At 32.3% G+C, this 19,815-nt stretch overlaps 1 protein-coding gene across 27 annotated transcripts in view; it reads left to right on the forward strand.

Annotated features, from left to right (window-relative positions):
• RIMS2 (regulating synaptic membrane exocytosis 2) overlaps positions 1-19,815 on the forward strand; it is a 466,103-nt gene that overhangs the window by 324,739 nt on the left and 121,549 nt on the right. For 18 of the 27 annotated variants that reach the window (XM_061995371.1, XM_061995382.1, XM_061995368.1 and 15 more), the window contains 2 exons: positions 13,782-13,961; positions 15,072-15,181. In XM_061995371.1, coding sequence (XP_061851355.1) covers positions 13,782-13,961; positions 15,072-15,181 — 290 coding nt within the window. Of the gene's footprint in view, positions 1-3,250; positions 3,317-5,706; positions 5,770-9,866; positions 9,942-12,217; positions 12,290-13,781; positions 13,962-15,071; positions 15,182-16,020; positions 16,054-19,815 lie in introns of all 27 variants that reach the window. The other 9 variants (XM_061995387.1, XM_061995384.1, XM_061995373.1 and 6 more) reach the window with 5 other exon arrangements.

Raw genomic sequence — 19,815 nt, forward strand, 5'->3', positions numbered from 1 at the left:
ACAGAAACAGTCCTTCTAAAATCTTATACTTTGCTTAATTGAAAATTAGAGTGAAAAATAAAAGCATAAGATTATGTTGTAGATATATGCTATATATATATGTTATTCTGTAACTTCCATGTACTTGTATACATTTGCAATACCTCTGTTTAATTACAGCACATCAGCATTCCTATTTATGTATGACATTTATGGCAGAGAATTGAGTCCATAGTAATTTCTATGAAACTGAAATACTGTGAAATACTTGAAATACTGTGGCATTTAAGAGATTTAACAAGACATGATGGTGTAACACTGTGGCTATGATATTTTCAGACATTTTCGGACATTTTGCAAAAGACAAAAAAGACTGCATGGTGGTATGGGAGAAGTAAGGATATAAATCTGATAAACTGTGGGCCAAAGAAAAGGAAGTGGTGGCTCCAGTTCTCCAGTAGCAGATACAATTGTTGACATGGCTATTGATTTGTAAGAGAGGTCATGTGAAAATGTTCATAGCAAGAACTAAAAGACTCTTGATAAAGGACTCTTCATGGTTGTCCTTCGGATATGAGTTCCACTTAGAAGTTCATTATGGTTTGCACTGAATTCAGATCATATGTAACCATATTTTTAGTAGATGTAAAACTGCTTTTGGATATATAAAAGGAAGTAGAATCTGAAACTTTTATAATGCCAAAATATATAATGCAAAGAAATACTGCTTTTAAAAATTCTCCAAGGCTATAGTATAATAAAGATTGTAACTTTCCAACATTTGTTTAGAAATGATGCTATTATATATGAAATTTAATATAAAGAATGTATAATATAAAGAAATATATATAATATATATTATAATATAATATAATATAACAAAACTTTAATAAGTAGAGGGATTTTTGGTTTGTTTTCTGAAAATACATAATGAAATGTGCTCATATGTGTGCTATTTTAAAAGTAAATTTTTCTATAGTGTTTTTTGACTCAGTAATATACTCACATTTGCATAAATTTATCTGAAGCTGTTTCAGATTGCCACTTGTACCTGTGACCTGTTCAGATATTGCTGAAAGTTGGACTTATCAAATTTTCATACTTTGAACATCTTGAGTTGCAAATCTGAATCTTGATTTCTACAGAAATTAATTTCTAAAACCAAAATCATTGAAAAATAAAAGGCAAAGATGACTGTGCAGCAAAAATATGAAAAAGATGGAATTTAATTAGTGAGGTGGGGGGAATCTTTCCCAGAACTTTATTGAATAGAAGTCTATTAAAGCTAATTCCTCCTGGGGTCAGAAAGGAGACCCTTGACATGAAGTCAATCATCCCTAGCTCACAGTTAGAACAGTATCATGAGATTCCTTGGGCCTAGGAACTGATCCTGGATTCTCCGGTCCTCTAGAATCTGGGCTGCCTGTGTATAATGTTTATATTGAAGTTACTAGATATGGACTACTCTGAGTACCTCACAGCCACTATCATTTTTTCTAGTTTTTAATCCTTTTGCCTTTCCATATTTTTGCAGCAGTTCTCTAGGTATTTAAAGACCATTTACAGCATCTTTATCAAGTTCTTCCTCATCCATTGAAAAACGTGAATTAATTACCTCTTCATTATTTTATTTATTGGAAATATGTGACAATTTTTTTAAAGCAATATTTCCTCATATATCTTTACACTTTTTCCTAGTTCATGCTTTAGATTACAATAATTTTTTAGGTCAAGATATTAGTCCCGTCTTCTTAGTTTTATCTGCTTAATCAAGCAACCACCTCTCTTCCTCTTTTTTACTTTCAATTTATTAGCATGTGAAACAACTATTCATCAAAATAGCAAACATTGTTCTGTACAGTCCAATATTTAGGGAAACCCCTCCTCTGGGACAGAGAGGTTTGTATCTTAATGACACTGCAAATCCACCAGTGTAGATGTCCTGCAGGCAAATATATCATACAGGTACATCAGTCAAAATTACTTTACCTTCTTTGTGATTCATGACTCTTTTCATTGCTTATCTTGTAGTCATTCACAGCCAGCTCATTAATTCCTGTGACCTGTTCTAGCAGTTTTTTCTCTTTTTTTTTTTTTCCACACAGTGTGACTACTTGGTTCTCTTTGATCTTTTCTCTACTGAACTTTATTTCAGTTACCATTTATCAGCTTTAATAGTCTTTAGTTCATTAGTTCTAGGACACATTTGCATTATCAAAAATCTTAATTTCAGATTTCGTTCTTAGGCTACAGCACTTATCATTTTGTTTTCTACTATTGAAGAATTCCAACAGCTTGGCTCTCAAATGAAATGAAAGCAGCATTGGCAAGATACTAACTCCAGCATATGCTTAAGTACAATAGGCACATAGGCACCTTCAGAGACTTCAGTGCCCTTTGGACCCAGGCCCTTCTCAAGAACATCTGCTGCTCAGTACCACATACCAAATTTCCTTGACTCTTTCATGTGATAGTCAGCATGGCTTAAGCTTTGCTTAAGCTTTTAAAGATATTCCCCAAGTCACAATCCTATAAAGTCTGATTCATAATTCGATAGTCACTCATTTTAAATTGGCTGAAATGGACACAATCTCAATGATAGAAGGACATTCTCAAGATTTTTATCACAATTGTTTTTAAACTTAAAATATTAGCAGTACTTCACAAATAAAAATCTACTGAAAACTTCACTGTATGAAATAGTTTTTTCAACCTACCTATCTCAGAGCTCAGCTTAGTCACTGAGAATAGCACTCTACCTGCTATTTTCTTCTTTTTTTTTTTTTTCACCTGGCTTTTAAGGTTAGTATTTGAAAGCCAGTAAAAGCTGTTCACATTTTGTGCAGGATGTGAGGGTTCTTTCAGGCAGAATTTTACCAGTTCACTTAAGGAAACAAAATTTTACTTCCATTTAATTTTCTGACTTTCCTTTTAACAGTCAGAAATTTTATAACATCCATATTCTGCTTTTAATTAAATTTCTCAGTTGCTCAAATATTGTTTCCTATTGATGTAACTTCTCACTCCTGTGAAATATTTGTGCACTGATCAAGTGTTCTTAATATGCTGTTAATGATTTCTGTATATAATTTGACAGTAAAAATTTTAAATGACTATTTCTATGAAGATATATGTTCAGAATATACTGATGAACTGTAGATAAATGTGCTCTATGTTTATTACTATCTTAATAATATAGTGATGGAAAACGTCATGAAAGAAGCTCTCTTTAAAATGTCTGAAATATCTGTGCTGTTTATTCCATATTCAGGAGGACTAGGCAGGAGAGAAGAGTGCCTAATTCATATTATGATGACACAACCTATACTACTGAAAGGTATTTTAATTTCTATAGTAAAAAGTAGATAAATGTGAGTAATTTTTTTAATGAAGTGTAATCTAAAATTTTTTATTGGCCTAGATTGCTATTTAAATTCACAGTGCAATTAACTTGATTTGGAATTTCTATTAAGCATCAATATTAATTTGAAAAAAAAAATTATAAATTAAATGTGTGAGGAAAACTGAGCAGTACATAGGAGGTAGGTACAACTGAAGATCTTTCTCCCACTTAACAGTAGTATATTTCTAATCTCTAAACTTTTCAATTACTAGGAATAACTATCAGACAATTTGGAATCCTCAATTTAATTCTTTTAGTAACCTGAGACACTTTAGAAGGTCTCCAGCTTTTGACATCTTACTGCTTATGTTGACTTTAAAAAGACTAACTGAATGCCTTCAAGTTTATTTTGAGTGCTTTATATGCTGGGACTGAAAAGTACTAGTGCTCTTCTTAAATTTTGATAAGCATATAGTGTATCGCAGCAAACATAGATAATTAAAATGACATATTGAATCTGAAAACTTTTGGAGTGTTTCTGGATATATATGTATTTTATAACAGTATTTCATGTTTAAAGAGATAGGTAAAGTCCAAAAAGGAAATCTGGAAAGGAAGTTGATACTCCTTTCTCTTTATACAATTAGATCTTTTATAATTTTCTGTCCATTTTAAGTCAGTGTCTGATTTATAATATGGACATAGATAAAACAGATATTGTTTTCTAATAACAAGAAATTTTGGTTTTATTTGCTATGAATAAGTTCATATTGAACAAAAAATTGCATTGCAATTTTAAAACTATGTTTATATATTTATAATATCTATAATAAAGTACTTTTACAGAATAGTCTTACTTAAAACCATGGCTAACTGGAGAGACTGTCTTCAGTTTTAATGGATACATATGATCAAGGAGAATATAAATACATATGTCATTCTCCAGCTGTATTTTAATTTACATAGAACTAAATCTAATCTAAAACTAAATTAGATTAAAGCAACTTTCATCCAGTTATTGATCTAGCTTCAAACAATATAAAAATAATGCTATTCCCCAAAACATCCAATTTGAGATAGGAGCAACTGAGTGACAGTCACATATACTGCATTCCATGCTGTCTTCCCTCAATATAAGGAAGGTATGTGGTTATTTAGTTTGAAAAACCTAAGATTCTGAAAAAGTTTGGAAAAATATGGAGTCATGCAAAAAATACTTCTGTGACTCCCAGGAATAGTCAAGAAAATCCAAGGTTAAGTGGTTCCAAGCTATTAAAAAGTTAATCTTATAGACCTTGGATAGGATTTTGAGTAGTGACAGGGGAAGATTTTTATCCAAGTTGATAATATGATGGTCCCTCAGTCTTTTCTGAAAATCCTTGCCGTGTTTTTCACTCACTATCCTGTGGAAATCATAGAACAGTGGGACTATTACAGTTCCAAGGATTTATGCAAGCAAGATTCTGAAAATACAGAACTCCAGAGACCCAGCTGAAACTGCCTAACCAAATGTTGAATGATTTTTGTATATTCTTAATATACTGGACTAGTGGCATATAAACAGTTTGTACCCTGCTTTCTGAAATGAAAGTGGCTTTTTTTTCCTAGTGATTCTACTTAAGATTAAATATTTCTACATGTATTTTCTGTTGTCTTCAACTGATTTGCTAAGATGATGCTGCAAATGTTTAGGTAGTCCATGTGTAGTAAACGGAAGAAAAATACAGGTATAATTAATTGTTTGATTTGAGTAAAGTGAGTTTTCTTTTGTCTCTTAAATAACTGTAAAACCCAAACATCCCATCAAATAAAAAAAATAATAAATATTATTCCCAGGAACAGTCATGAAATCCTGAGATAAGTGCATTCAAGCTATAAAAAATTTTATCCTGCAGAGTTTGGATAGGATTTTCAATAGTGACAAAGGAAGTTTTATATCTAAGTTGATAATATTGTGACTATAAATAAATACAAAAAAGTTAGAAGTAAACTGTTGCTACATAGAATGTTATTTGTGTTATAACTCCACAATTACTTTTTTGTTACACAAATTCAATAGACATTGAAAACCTGAAGATGCTTGTGTAAAAATAGATAAGGAATTAGTTAGTGTTTGTGGAACTGAAATTCATGTCTAAACTGCTGAAAAGAATAAACGTGCAATGTATTAAAAGCTATATCAGGAAAAATGGAACATAATTTGCTTGTGTTTTAATTGAAAAGGCATGGTTTTCCTCATACCTGAGAGAAAACAGGGAATGTACAAAATAATTTGGAAGCATTTAGTAAGCTTCCCATTATGGTCATGTCATATGATTTTTAAGTGTTATTAGTAATACATATTTTTATTTATAACATTTCTTTATTTTAACTGCATTGTAAAGGTGGTACAATGGTGCAAGTTCATGGGCAGATCATGTAGTCAATGGTTCAGCTGAAAATTATGGGTAAGTAAAGAGTGTAGTGTTACAGATATAGCTAAAATAGATTTCTAATCTTTATGATAAGAGTTAATTTATAATTGTACCAATCTTATTCCCAACAAGTCTATTTTTCCTGATGTATTTCTTTCTTGATTCAAGTCTAAGACACATTTATGTTCTAGTCTTTTTCCCCAAGATTAAGCTGTTTTACTCTGATAAAGACAGAAAAAACCTTAATTGTGTTTGAACTATTTTTAAAACATGTTCTAAGTGTTCAGGGATGCTTTAATGAAAAAGATTTTTTTGACTGATAATTCCTACCTACATTTACAGTGTTGAGGAATATGTCTTTGAGACCTAATACTTTTTGCTCTTAGAAAAAATTCCAGTTATAGCTGATCTTCCATGCAAAGTGCTGTGTACCTTATGATCTTCAGTTCAACTGCAGTTGCCTCCTGATCAAGGGAGTGCAGAGGTTTTCCTTGCTATTAGTTCTTTGACTTTATTGCTTCTCTCTCATTTTCTTCATACAATTACAACATTTTTCTTCTTTATTTGTACTTTATTTGTGAATATGCACAGAACTTGCTTCTTTTTCCTTCCATATATTCTAAGTAGGAGATGGACTATGTCAGTGGCATATTATGTCTTATTAAAACAAACTAAAATATAATGTGGATCAAAAATGCTGTTAGATCCTGAAGTTCTTCAGTGGAACAACCACGGTGTTAATGGGAACTTTTCCTTGATGAACACTAAAAAAGTATTAAAAGTCTTAAAAGTATTTGTTGTGAAATTATACAAAATAATGCTACACACTGGTGTGTGAAATACTATTATTTTGTGCAGAAAATACTTAATAACTTGTAAATTGTGTATCAATATTGAATTAATTACTTGATAGTAAATTGATTACTGACTATACTTTGAAATTTTTGTTTCTACATATTCTTTTTTGGTCATACAAGTCAATGTATCTCTCTAGAGAAATAATTATATACCTAAACCAGATCACTGGAATGCTACTAGACTATACTCATTTGAATAATAAGTATATAAAAGGATACTATATGTTGAAAACTGTAAGTTTATGCTTAGAGCAAGGGTCATGCTCGTAAATTCTTCCTGGGAATGTGCATAAGCATCCTGCATTTGAAATCTTAGCTTGGTGTAAGCAAAGCTTTCATATTTACTTACTTCACTAGTCTTAGCTTTAGTACTGTATAGATGCTAACATAGGTTAATATCAGGGGGAAAAAAACAGATTTGTAACTTTAAAGAGAAAATTATTTGTTAGTACTTTCTACCGCCTTTAAATTTATCTCAAAAAAGCTGTGGAAAAAGAAATAAAAGAGAAGAATTTTTGTTGCGAACAAATATTACTTTAGATAGGCTATAAAGCACAGAACATAATTTAATAGATGGAAGACTACTGAAATGGATCAAATTCTGTTAAGATCAGTGGATTTATGGAATGCCTTTAACAGAAACAGTATGCTATTTCACTTGTTTTTAAGAGTGTAAAAGTTAATAAAGGCTTACATAACTGCTCGTCTTTGAACAATCTGATTGAATTCCTATGCTCATCAAGTGTCAGAACTCTTGTTGACTTCAATGAGTTCAGAATTACAAGCCTATTGCCAAAAGTCAAGATAGATAAACATGTATTTACATTATTAAGCCCCATTTGTGATAATTTACTAATTAAATATCTACTGTATTATTGGTCTTTTAAAATGTTACTGGAAAAAAGAGGCCAACAAATAGTGTGCTATGTATATTGCATATGTTTTAAGATATATATAGCATATCTTAAAAAGGTAGACCATAATATTTAAGATTTGAGGAAAAAATATAGCAAAAACAAGAACAAAATACTTTTCAAACTTTTCATTTACTACTGCACTGTATAAAGGAATATTTAGGTGTATGATTGATTTTAAGCCTACAACTGATACTTGACTAGTCTATAGGCTAAGCGTTTAGCCTAACTGCATTTGAATGTCCAAACTCTACTAGGAAATGCTTCTTTCTTATTGCTTCTTTCAAACTTCTCTATATGTTGTCTTATATACCACTTACTCTTCAGAGATAAAATACGTGCTCATTAAAACCCTTGAATGTTCCTGTCATTGCTCGTGCATTATGATACAACATTCAACTGAAGTGGGTGAAATATTTTATTCTTAAATGGGGAAAAAAAAGTGTAATAAAGTTGAAACATTTATACTTTTGAAGATTTATAATATTTTTATTATCATGGAGAGAACTGCAGCACTATATTCAGTTATAAAGTTGAGCCTTGGGGATGGGGCTAAGGTGAGGATTTCAACTCTCCTCTTGGAGAATTTCGACTTCCCAACTTTTGAATGATAAGCAATTTTATTGCAATCTTTGGTGAGTCATCTCATGAAGTTAGAGATATATGTTACTGCAGTGTGATTCTTCAATATGTGTCCATTAAGAATCTGTGTTTAAGATGCTCAAAGTGGAAGTAGTTGGCAAAATATAAGGTACTATAAAAGGCAACTGGCTACATAAATGAAAAAGTGTGTTACAAGTACTCAAATAATGTAGAAACAAATACTTAATATATTACCTTAGGCCAAAAACTGGCCAGTTCTCTCAGATTTTTAAGTTAATAGTGAAAGAACACCTCCAAACATTTAATATCTTAGGCACAGAATAAAAATATTAGTAAATGTTAATATGATAAGACTAGTGCAAGCTAAAGAAATTGATAAAACATAAGGTGAGATATATGTTGCTTACGTTCATTGGTTCACTTCTGTGTAAGGAAATGTTAGCCTGAGAAATTACCTTTAAGTAAAACACTGGAGTCTGATTCTTAAAATACTTAAACGTTAAAGTGAAAACAGCATTATTATTAACTCATTTTCCATGTTTGCCTTCAATTGTGTGCAGTTACGAATAGTGTTAACGGCAAATTAAGAACTTCCTTTCTCAAAATAAAAAAGCATTCACTACTTCTCTTTTTGTTTGATGTTAAGATTTTTTTGTGAAGAAGAAACTGCTTACAATTTTTACTATTTTCCTTTTAAATGTACAAGTTGCTTTTCTTCTCCTCCAAAATAGATAAATGGATCTGATTTTACAGGGAAAGAAGAAATATTTCAGCACATCTTTTCAGTCTTAATTGTTCCACAGTTCATGTTAATTATTATTTTTATTAATATTTTATTGTAATAGCTACCATAAACCTCTGACTGCAACCATAGAGTCGTAAACTAATTTGAGTTGGAAAGAATATGGAAAAAACTTTCTTGTCTAACTCCCTGCTTAAAGCAGGGTTTGCCATTCCTCAGTATATCTGTATATGATGAAACATATTTTGGAGATTAGATCTCTCGATATATAGCTATATGTGCTTTCTTTAAGCATTTTTATAATTATACCATGCCATCATGTGCTAGCATATGTCTACCACAGGATCACTGAAGTGGCTGCAATGTCATGTACAAATACCTAAACAAGCTGTAGGCAACTGAGTTTCTGCAGCTGTAGCATCCTGCACGTGGCAGCATGAAACACAATGTGTCTGACATCACAGCTGATTTCTCTGCTTTGTCTGCTTAGCTGAGTTAGCTAGTAGAAAGGTAGCTCAGATACTGACATGTTACAGTTTAGTCATACCTGTGACTTTCATGTAGACATGCCTGTAGTTATTACATATACCACCACAGTGTAATGTGCATGTGAATAGATCTTATGAGTATGTGCATGTATGTGTGTAGATATATATGCTACATATTATAAACCATGATAAGCTATTAATGCAACAAACATATCTTGCTTTACATCCTATTTTTGTTTATTTTGTAAGAGTATCTAAAACTATTACATTTTGGATGACTTTTAAATCTATATACATAATTTTAGATGAAGTTTCTTTATAGGTATAGGTGAGTGATTCGGTGAGATATCCATGCACCAGTTTATCTATATGTTTTTCGGTATACTGCTCCTTCCCATTTTTCAATTTTCTGTTTTAATACTTATGAGTCAAATTTAAGTTTACTTGGTACTAGAAATCTCAGTTGTTTGTAGACATTGTTACCTATGTTATGCTAACAGAGGGTCTTTCATCTGTGACTAAACAGCAAAGTTCCTATAGCTAGTAGAAGAATAACATGTCCAAGGATTGAAATCCAGCAGCCATCCACAGACACTGACAGGTATTATCATTGTGTATTAGCTGGAGTTTGAAATATGATAATTAGAAAGTATTGCTGTAATTTTTTGTTCTGTGCTCAGTGTTTCTAGATGAAAAAAAGATGCACTAGGAGCTGAAGTGTAGTGTACTATAATTTTACAGCAATTCTATTTTTATTTCTTCAGTTTTTTGTTACAAGAACAACCTAGTACTGAAATTTTGATTGGCATGTTCTCATATCTTGCTTTTAGTCTTGAACACGGTAAAAGAATTTAACATAGGCATTCAAATTAACTGCTTTCAACTATTTTGGGGAATGCAGTTGTTTGTGTCATGTTATGATTGCTTACTGTTGAAAAAAGTTCATCTTTTATAAGGCTTTCTCTCTATATATGTTTAGATCAATGAATGTATTCATTTGTTGAAAATTCTCCTTTCTGTTTGTTAACAAAAGTAACAAATCTGAAAAATTAAAAATTAGAAATGGTCATTGTCTGCATTGGGAAAAGTGTTAGCTCTTCAAATTTCCAGAATATGAATATAGAACAATGCAGATAAATTGGTAGTTAAAAAACAAAAATGTAGCACCTTTTGATAGATACTGTAGTTGCTAGAATTTAGAGTGGTATCTAAATAGTATGGGATTCTAATTCTAATTTTTAGTGGGTTTGGAATATAAAATTAGATTGTTAATGCAGAGCTTTCTACATGTTGGCTTAGACAGAGCTCAGTTTCAGAGTGACAGGTGTGATTGGTTAAGAAGCAAACACTGTTTTACTTGTTCCTCAGTGTAGGGGAGAGTTCTGATTACAAGTCATGTTGAATTTAACAGAGGAATAGACCGCCTACCATGCATATTTTCCTAACAAAGGTACAAGGATGACAGGCGATACTTAAGGGAAGTGGTGACTATTTGATGTTTCATTAATGTTAGCAAAGATAAATAGCTCTAGCATGCCTTTAAATATTGTATGGATGTTGCATACCTTAACTTGAACTATATTTTCTTCCTTAAAGTCAGTAATTTCTGTGGTTTGAATTATAGTGAGAAAAGTGGAAACTTTAATCTGGATGATTTGGGAGCATGTTATCTGAAAAGCTATGAACTTTTGTTTTTAGTTCACTGAGGTTTGATTGTGACATTAATGCACAGTTATATACTGTGGTAGGTGAGGAGACTCACTGTCTAAGCAGGTTACTGGAGTGATATTTTTTCTATAAAAGAGACAGTTCATTTTTAAAGACCTGTATCATAAAGCACATGTGTTTACTGTTAAATGAACAACAAAAAAAAAAAAAAAACAAAAGTGAGGACAAAGAACAGACAGTAAAAATATCTGTGGAGTTGTTCTTTGTGTATGATGTAAAACCACATGGTGAAGCTTTTGAGTGGAAGACCGGTAGGATGCTTTATAGCCCTCCGTTTGCTGCTGTGGGTACTGAGAGGTTTGCATCATGTAGCCTGTAGCTTGAAGGTAACTCAGTTTCACCTCAGGTTTTGACATAGTTTCAGATCCTTCAGTCTCCAACACTGGTCCCAAAGCTTCATCTACAAGGTTCACTGCCAAAATCCATCTCCTCTTCTGGGAACTCCTGGTTGTTTTTCCTTTTGAAGTATTTGACATCTCCAGATCCTGGCAAACTGAATATTTAGATAAAAATTATATTATCATATGACATTTCTGAGGCCTTTATCTGTTAGCATAGTGGTTAGCTATAGTGACTCCATGAGTCAGATCCCTAACATCATAAATAAAACTTCTTATTCTACAGCTAAAGTGGCCTTAGAATTAATAAGTTAAAAAGACTACTTCTAATGGAGCGTTTATGAGAATCATGTAGTTGCAACTCACCTGTTCCTCTGTATGTCCTACTAACTGTTGGAAGGAAAGAGAAATAAAAAATGAAATGAAATCTCTCACTATATTGCCCAGTCCCTATGTCTGTGTGCTCCAGCAGTCACCCACTCACTGGCAAGAGAAAAGTTGTTCTAGCTGTCCATGACAGACCCAAAGAAGAAAGTCTCTGTGGACTCACTAATTTTTTCAAATATGTGGGTAAACAAGGTAGAGGTGGGTTATATGGACCTTGGTCATATTATTTTTTGTAATTTTGCTGAATTTATGAGTATTTTTTCTTGGAATTTATTCCTGTGGCCATTTTTTAACCACCATGCAAAGAGCTGACGCTTTTCTCACCTTCCATAGCACAGAAATGTCTCTGAAACAGTTATCTAAACTAAGTGAGATTCATATTAAAGCTAAGGTTGTGTTTCTTTGTCTATCCACATTGTAAAAGAAGCGAGACTGTGGATGTTTTTGCTGATGAAGCTTCCCATTCAGAAACAGAAGTGATAGAAGAAGAAGTGAGGTAATTTTATTGTGGTTTTGTGGCAGGCTCATTGTATTTTTCCTCCAATCTTTAGTGCTTCAGCTTATAAATTACCATTATGTGTCTCACTGTGGTGTGTTGCTTGTTAGGAGCTTATAGATGTAGGTTCACAGGGAATGGTATTCTGAACCTGTCTGTGGCAATTCCTTCATATGCTCTAGGAGTCCAATTATTATCTCATGGAAGGTCTGAAGAGACATTTGTTTTAATGAATCTTTTATTAACTCATTCAGCAAAGTTAGGCAGCCTAGAGACAGCTATAATCTGTCTCAATATGGTTTTTAGAAATAAAATGCTGTTAATAATGTAAGACTCTTCATAATGAGCCTGTGGTATGTCTCTCTCTTTTTGATGCTAATTAAAATTCAGCTTCTTGTTACGCTTAATCACCATCCAGTCACTCTTTGTATTAACTGACTTCATTGTAAAATGCATGACTTAGCTCAAGGCATGAGTCCTGAGGGTACATGTTCCCTATTTGTATTCTATAGCTGTTCAGTTACTCAGGGAGAGCTGGGAGGAGTGTGAATTCCATAAGTAGCTCTGACATGGTAGGGATTTTACTTTTAAATTTACCTTGATTTTATGTATTTTAGGATTTTGCTAGGAAATCTTACTTCTTTCAAAGAGACTCATTAAATTGTGAAAATAGGTGGGGCTTGATTAATTTCTGAAATTAATGGCATGATAAATTGCCTATGATAGTAGAAGACCAGTTGGCCTGATCAAGAAATTATCTTGTATTCAGTCAAATTACTTCCCATTGCATCTCTAATGATAACTTCTTCCATTGCTATTTTGTTACAGTTCTTTAGACTGTGAGTTGAAAGATACTTTTTTATTACAGACCAAACTTTGTCTAGTTGGTGGAACCTCTGCAAGTACTAATGTTGCTGTAGATTTTCATTTGACTACAGTACAAGAATCGTGTATGAATCCATTGCTATAGCCTAGCCTATATTTTGACAGACATCTCGAGTCTAACAATAGCTAGTGGTGCTTACATGGTAATTATAAAATCTGGAATGTGGACTTTCCTACAAACAAGCTCTAAATACATTGCAGTCTGTAAAATTCTAGTCATGGGAGTAAAAATGCTTAATTAAACTGCACAATTAAATGAGTTCTTGGCTTAACTGAGACTTAATATTGTCAGCTGGGTTTTTTTTTTCTCCAAGGTTGATGTATTAACAAAATAACAGTATTTTTTACCCAGAAATGGTCAGGAAACAGACTATTGCATGGATAGTCATTACTGAGACATTAGAAACATTTCAGCCCATTTATCAAGAGTATGGAGCAAGCCGAATCATACATGTATGTATGATATCAAGAAGCAAACTCAGAAAATTTCCATCCCCCAAAATGTACATAACAAAATGATTTGCTCCAAACCAGTATCATGCAGCATATTTTATAATTAATAGAAAAGGCAAAGGTCAACTGAGCTGCTTTTTAACTAACGTTACAGGAATTGTGAAGCAGCAGATAGACAGCCATATCAAAGATCCAGATCAACAGAGCAACGTCCTATGCTAGAGCGGACCAACTCCCGCTCCCGATCCACAGAGCGTCCTGACTCAAACCTCATCAGGTCGATGCCTTCATTAATGACTGGAAGATCTGCCCCTCCTTCACCTGCCTTACCGAGGTGAAACAGACAAATCAATCAGACTAATCCCCTTCTGCCCCACCAGTTCACCATTTTATTTTCCCAATAGCTAATTGGTATCGCCTCATCTTTAGCTGATCACTAGTAGCTATAGATACTAACCCTTTCAGTGCCAACACACTATTTATATTCTGCTCTGGATATAATGGTGTGGCTGCCATTGCAAATTGCTTGCTAACAGTATTTAACTACATTTGTTTGTGATTTCTCATTTATCAGGAATCCTGGAGGATTTCTCACATAAAGCACCTCATAACTATCATACTCTTCTCTTACAGAATGAGAAATTATTTGTGTTCATCAGACATTAATTATGGAACAACCATCATAACATCAAACGAAACTATTTTTTTATTAAAAAAAAGTTTCTTTAAACGGACTGTACTAACTTTGTCTATTTATTATCATTTTAACCATTTTCTCTGACTACATTTTACTGTGCCATAGTCTGTATTGTTCCTGTTTAAGTGATACACTTTACTGATTGATATATTGAGGATTTCTACACATTGCTCTTACAAACATAATACAATAAAAAGATGAGTACATTTTCATCTAGTTGATGTTCAGTAAAGCCTCTCCTTTTTTTAGAGCTGCAAAATACAATTTTTTTTTTTTTAAATTAGAGTTAGTAACATCAATTTCCCAATGAGATTTAGAGTCAAAAATCAGACTCTTTTCTTGGATTATTACTTTGTTTAGAAAATCTTTGTAATCTCATTGCCACTCAGTAGTAATTTAACCAAATGTAAGCCTAGTAAAGATCATTGACTTGTGGATAATTTTATGTGTATGAGTACTATATCCATATGCATATCAATATACACACAACATATTTTCTGACTTGACTGTGAAACAAGCATCTTATGGATGTTCAGCCTTAGTTTGGCTTTCTTTTCTTCTTTTTCGTGGAGAGATTTCACTTTTTAATCAGGTCTTTTCCTGAAAAGAGATAATAGTTTCACTATGGGACTATGAGCATCCTAAGTGATTTAAAGCCTACTTAAGTCATGTGATCAGTTCTTGGTGGTATTTAAGGATGAATTTATCAATTAATGGCTATGATTTGTTTTGATATGTGTCTCACAGGTCACATCCTAGAACTGGGTCTGTTCAGACAAGTCCATCAAGTACTCCGGTAGCAGGACGAAGGGGCAGGCAGTTACCACAGCTCCCACCAAAGGGGACGTTGGAGAGAAGTAAGTGTATGCTTTTTCCTAATGATGTTACAAAATTGCTCATGAAAGCTGATTACAATTACTCTTTTTCTTTTGGCATTACAATTGAAATCTCTTGAGTTTTTGTGTACAGAATTAGCATCTGACAGTAGTATGGTGTTTTATAATGTATTTCCTTCTATTATGTTTTTCTATCTACAATACCCTTGGCTGAAAAGAATCATTATCAGTACAATAATCATCAACAGTGCAATATACACAAGCCAAGATGGATTAATTATTAGCATGATCCTGTTCCTTTTGAACTCATTAGGTGTTTTGTCGTTGACTTCAACAGGCACAGGAAATGATCTTTTGTCTATTGTTTAGTGATAAAACTCTTATGGGATTTAATAGCCTAGCTGATCACTGGGGGATTTGCAAAGGGTGTGTTACAGATTGCTGATAAAGAAATCTCTGCACCTTGAAACATGAAGAGCAAGAAGAGAGGTAATAATCTTTAAAACAGGAAAAGTCAGCAAGATATTACATGATTCACATTTTACTAGTACTTTAATTGTGCTCATCTTTAATGTCTTATAAAGGCACTGGTGAATGCAGACGTTTTCCGAAATGTTTAGAATTAGAGATATATAAACGTATTTTTGATAACAAATACATTTTTGCCCTTCCATTTCTGATAATTAGATGTGCTGTGCAAAACCAGTCTAAATGGCCATATACACTCCTTTTTTTTTAATCCGTCTTAGCTTGTTTATTGTATCTTTTATAAAACTTCTCTTGTTTTTAACCCCTGTGCTTTGATTCCCTTTTTTTTTTGTTTGTTTCTTTCTTTCTTTTGTTTCTGTTACTTTCCCTAGACAATGGAGACAAGGAGATAGAATCTTATGAAGGTCTGTACATAAAGGAGGGTTCGTTTTTCACCTGAAAGCCTTTTTCAAAGGCTGTATAGGGAAAAATAAACCCAACTGCAATTGGTGTTACTTGATTGAACAGACATAGTCAGACTTATTGTTATAATTATTTAGTCTTTTTTTTATATTCAGACCTGTGGCTCATAAATTGTACAGAGTTCTACATTACAAAAAAAGACAGTATAAATAATACTATCTATTGTACCTAGGCGTGTATTCATTTTTAAATACCAAGGATTTACACTGCAGCAAATAAGACTGTTTCAGTTAACTTAGGTACCTTTTCAGAATTAGTGCTTCAAGCACATATTTAAATTTAAGTGTTGGAGGCTATTTGACATGGTTAATGTTAGTCATGCATTTAATTAGAGAAATGTTTTTATTGCAAATACATTATGTTGTTGTACAGTTCCTGAATTATTAAGTAATTTTCAAATGATTCAGCAGCAAAAAGTAATCTAATAAAAAATATAATACTTTTGCTTAAAATTTAATCCCTTTATTTTTTATGCTATTAAACCCATTTAATTTGCTAAATAGCAAGTCACAAGATATCAATTGCAGTCCTTGGTTATACCATTGAGGTTCTATATGTAGCATTATTGTATCTGTTCCATCAGACTTTTTAATTTAGTATTCAAAATGTTTACAATGTTTATTTCCATTTTGGAAAAAAAACTTTATGAAAACACAATTCTAATTTCTCAGATCATTGCCCTATAATATTCATTTCCTTGTTGTCTTATGTGTTGTGAAGTGCTTATATGAAATACGCTCTAGATATGCCAGACAATAATCACATCTAGTCACATGGTGTTCACTGTCATTGCTGTAAATGCTTTCATGTTTTACCACTCTTCCCTGCTCTTTGCTTAGTATATCTATTTAGACTGTGAGCTCCTTAGGGCAGCAGTTGTGAAAGACTGCATAGTTTTGCTGTGATTAGAGAGGGCAGTAGTCTTATTTAAACCACAGATTCGATATAGAGAAATACAATAAATACAATAAAATAATTATTGTTATAGCAGAGCTAGAATTGTTAGCTCTGTTAAGTACTGATTTTACTTGAGGATTGAGGGATTGAGTAAGATTTTTCCTCTAGCACTGTCTAAAGTAGTCTAAAAAAACAAATTGCCAAAATCCACAGATACTAGAGTTTTAATATACAAAGCACCATCAGTGACTCAAGATACAGTAACTAGATGCATTTAATGTTGAATGTTATACATATAAAGGTGGTAAGCATTGTGATTGAAAATATAGATGCAGCTTTCACATAATATTCGATGTCATTCTATATCATTTTCTGTCATGAATTAAGAATTTATATTCTAAAAAAACCATATTTCTACTTTGAAGTCTTTTTTATCCTTTTTTAGGATTTTCTAATATTTCCTAATATTTTGTTTAAGGGGAACAATTATTTTCTTTGAAAGGAGTGCTGTTCAAGAACAGCAGATTACCTAACTTCTGTCAATGACAGAACATAATTATTATTAATAGCAGTTTTTTATTGTGAATTAATGAATTTTACAAAATGTTGTTTTTTTGCAAATAAAATACTGGTGATAAAGTCTGAAATTCAGTAGAATCAAAACTGCTGACCGTAGTAGAAGGGCTTTACGTTGTTATGTAACAAATAAAACAACAAGTAAACTTGAAAAGTTTATAGGCATTTGGAGTAGAATTTTATGTGTTATTATATACCTTGGTGATAATCAAAACAATTATCTGTTGTTGGGAAGGCTATATGTCCATAGCAGAAAATGTCTTTATTGTAGCGTAGTCTTTTCCATTATTGTACAAGCATTTTCTATTGCATGGGAATATGCTGTGAAGGTTAACCTTTCTGTATTTTGAAATTAAAGATTTTATTTTTCACCAGATTAAGTTAAAATCATACTGAAGAAAGAGTCGGTAAAAGATATATTCTACATAAAAGATAATTGGAAGTCATCTCAGTTTTGTAAAAGAGGAAAAGAAAAACTTCAGTGTTTGTATCTCCTACAGTAGTCTCAGTCTGTATACATTTGAATAATGTGTGGTTGTTATTGAGTTGAAATTGCATAACATTTCTTAAAATGTAGTAGAAATGAGGGGACTCAAGCAGAAATAGGGTAGTAATTTGCAATTGGGGTGATTTTTTGTTACAATGTAGCACTCAGTACAATCAGGAATATGTTGTGCTTGTGCTTGTGGCTGTGTAATTGGAAGGAGTCTACAGGAAAAAAAAAAACAACTCTGGGTAATTGTTTCCAGATTAGGATCAGAATTAAAACACATTGTTTTGAAATATATTTTATTCTATGAACTGTGTTATATGCTTGTGGGTTTTTGTTCCAGTACATCTAGATTCCCCAAAAATAATGTATTTCAAAATTCTGGAATAGCCAGAGAAGTTTGTTATTAGGAAATCTGGCTGTGAGTAGCTGTTACTTCCTAACACTAGTGTATAGACCTATATATCTTCTTCGCAGTGTCTCACATGCCCAGGAGAAGAGCATACCAATATCATTATCTACATTGCATCTTCAATCTTTTACATTCATGACATGTTGCATAATTCCCACGCTCTGTTGCTGCCAGTATCAGATTTACTTGTTCAGAAGAAAGACCGTCTGTCTCTGAAATGCATGCCATTATCTTGTCCAACCAGAATATACCGTAAGCATCTAGGCAGTTTGTTTTGGTTTAGACTCTGTTAGTTTAATATATTTTCATGTTAGATGGCTGGAAAATAGTTTTGAAAAGAAGTCTGGGACCACTTAGACTTTTACCTAATTTTCACTACTGAAATGCCAGAAGACTTTTTTTTGGCTGAACTTTTGCTTCTATATTTTTGAATTATGCTACAAGTAAGGATACATTGTTTCTAATGAACATTTGTAGAAAAACTTTGGTATGAACTTGAGCTTGTTTTTAGCAATGAAGTGATTATGTACTCTCAGTTGATCTGTATTATCAATGCCATAGACAATATATGAATACTGAAATATTTATAGTTCTTAAGGGTTACAAGATTTGTATTGGATATATATATTTCTTTGTTCTTACTTGCCTTGGTAGAGGGATGACTTCGATGACTGCTTGCTACTAATTAAAATGGAACACCATAGAATGCTCTTGAAAGTATACAGAATTAGCCCTACTAATCAGAGAGAGAATGCTTTTATCCTAATATAGATTTTTCCTTTTCCCCTTAAAAGTAAACATAGTCTTTTCTTTTTTCATACCTACAAAAAAAAATACACAACCCAAAAGACAGAGCAACCATGTACTCAACCATAAACTAGAAAATTATATCAGGTCAAAAAAATTTAATAAAATCTTTAAGCATAAAAATGAAATGCTCAGAAATTTAGCAAATAGTGGAGCTCAAAGAACATTTGCCCTTCTATTCATGATCTCATAATAATCTTGTATCTCAGGGAAGTTATTTCAGAGGCTGTTAAATCTGACATTAGTGCTGATTAACTGTCCCCTCTTCACTTCAGGTATGGATGATCTTATCGCAGAACAAAATTAGCTATGAATGGAATTAATAAGATTAGCTGATTAGGTATAATCAAGGATAGCTGTCAGCCATATTTCTAGTTTTTACATCTCTTAAACATGATTTTGAATCCTCAAAAAGAAAATATACTGTCAATTGTATTGTTACAACTCATGTAGTATAAAGTACAGGTTACTGAGACACTAATGGTTAGGAAAAGACATAATATTGACAGATAAAAAGATTTT

Source organism: Colius striatus, chromosome 4, assembly GCF_028858725.1.
Source record: "Colius striatus isolate bColStr4 chromosome 4, bColStr4.1.hap1, whole genome shotgun sequence".
NCBI classification, from domain to species: domain Eukaryota; kingdom Metazoa; phylum Chordata; class Aves; order Coliiformes; family Coliidae; genus Colius; species Colius striatus.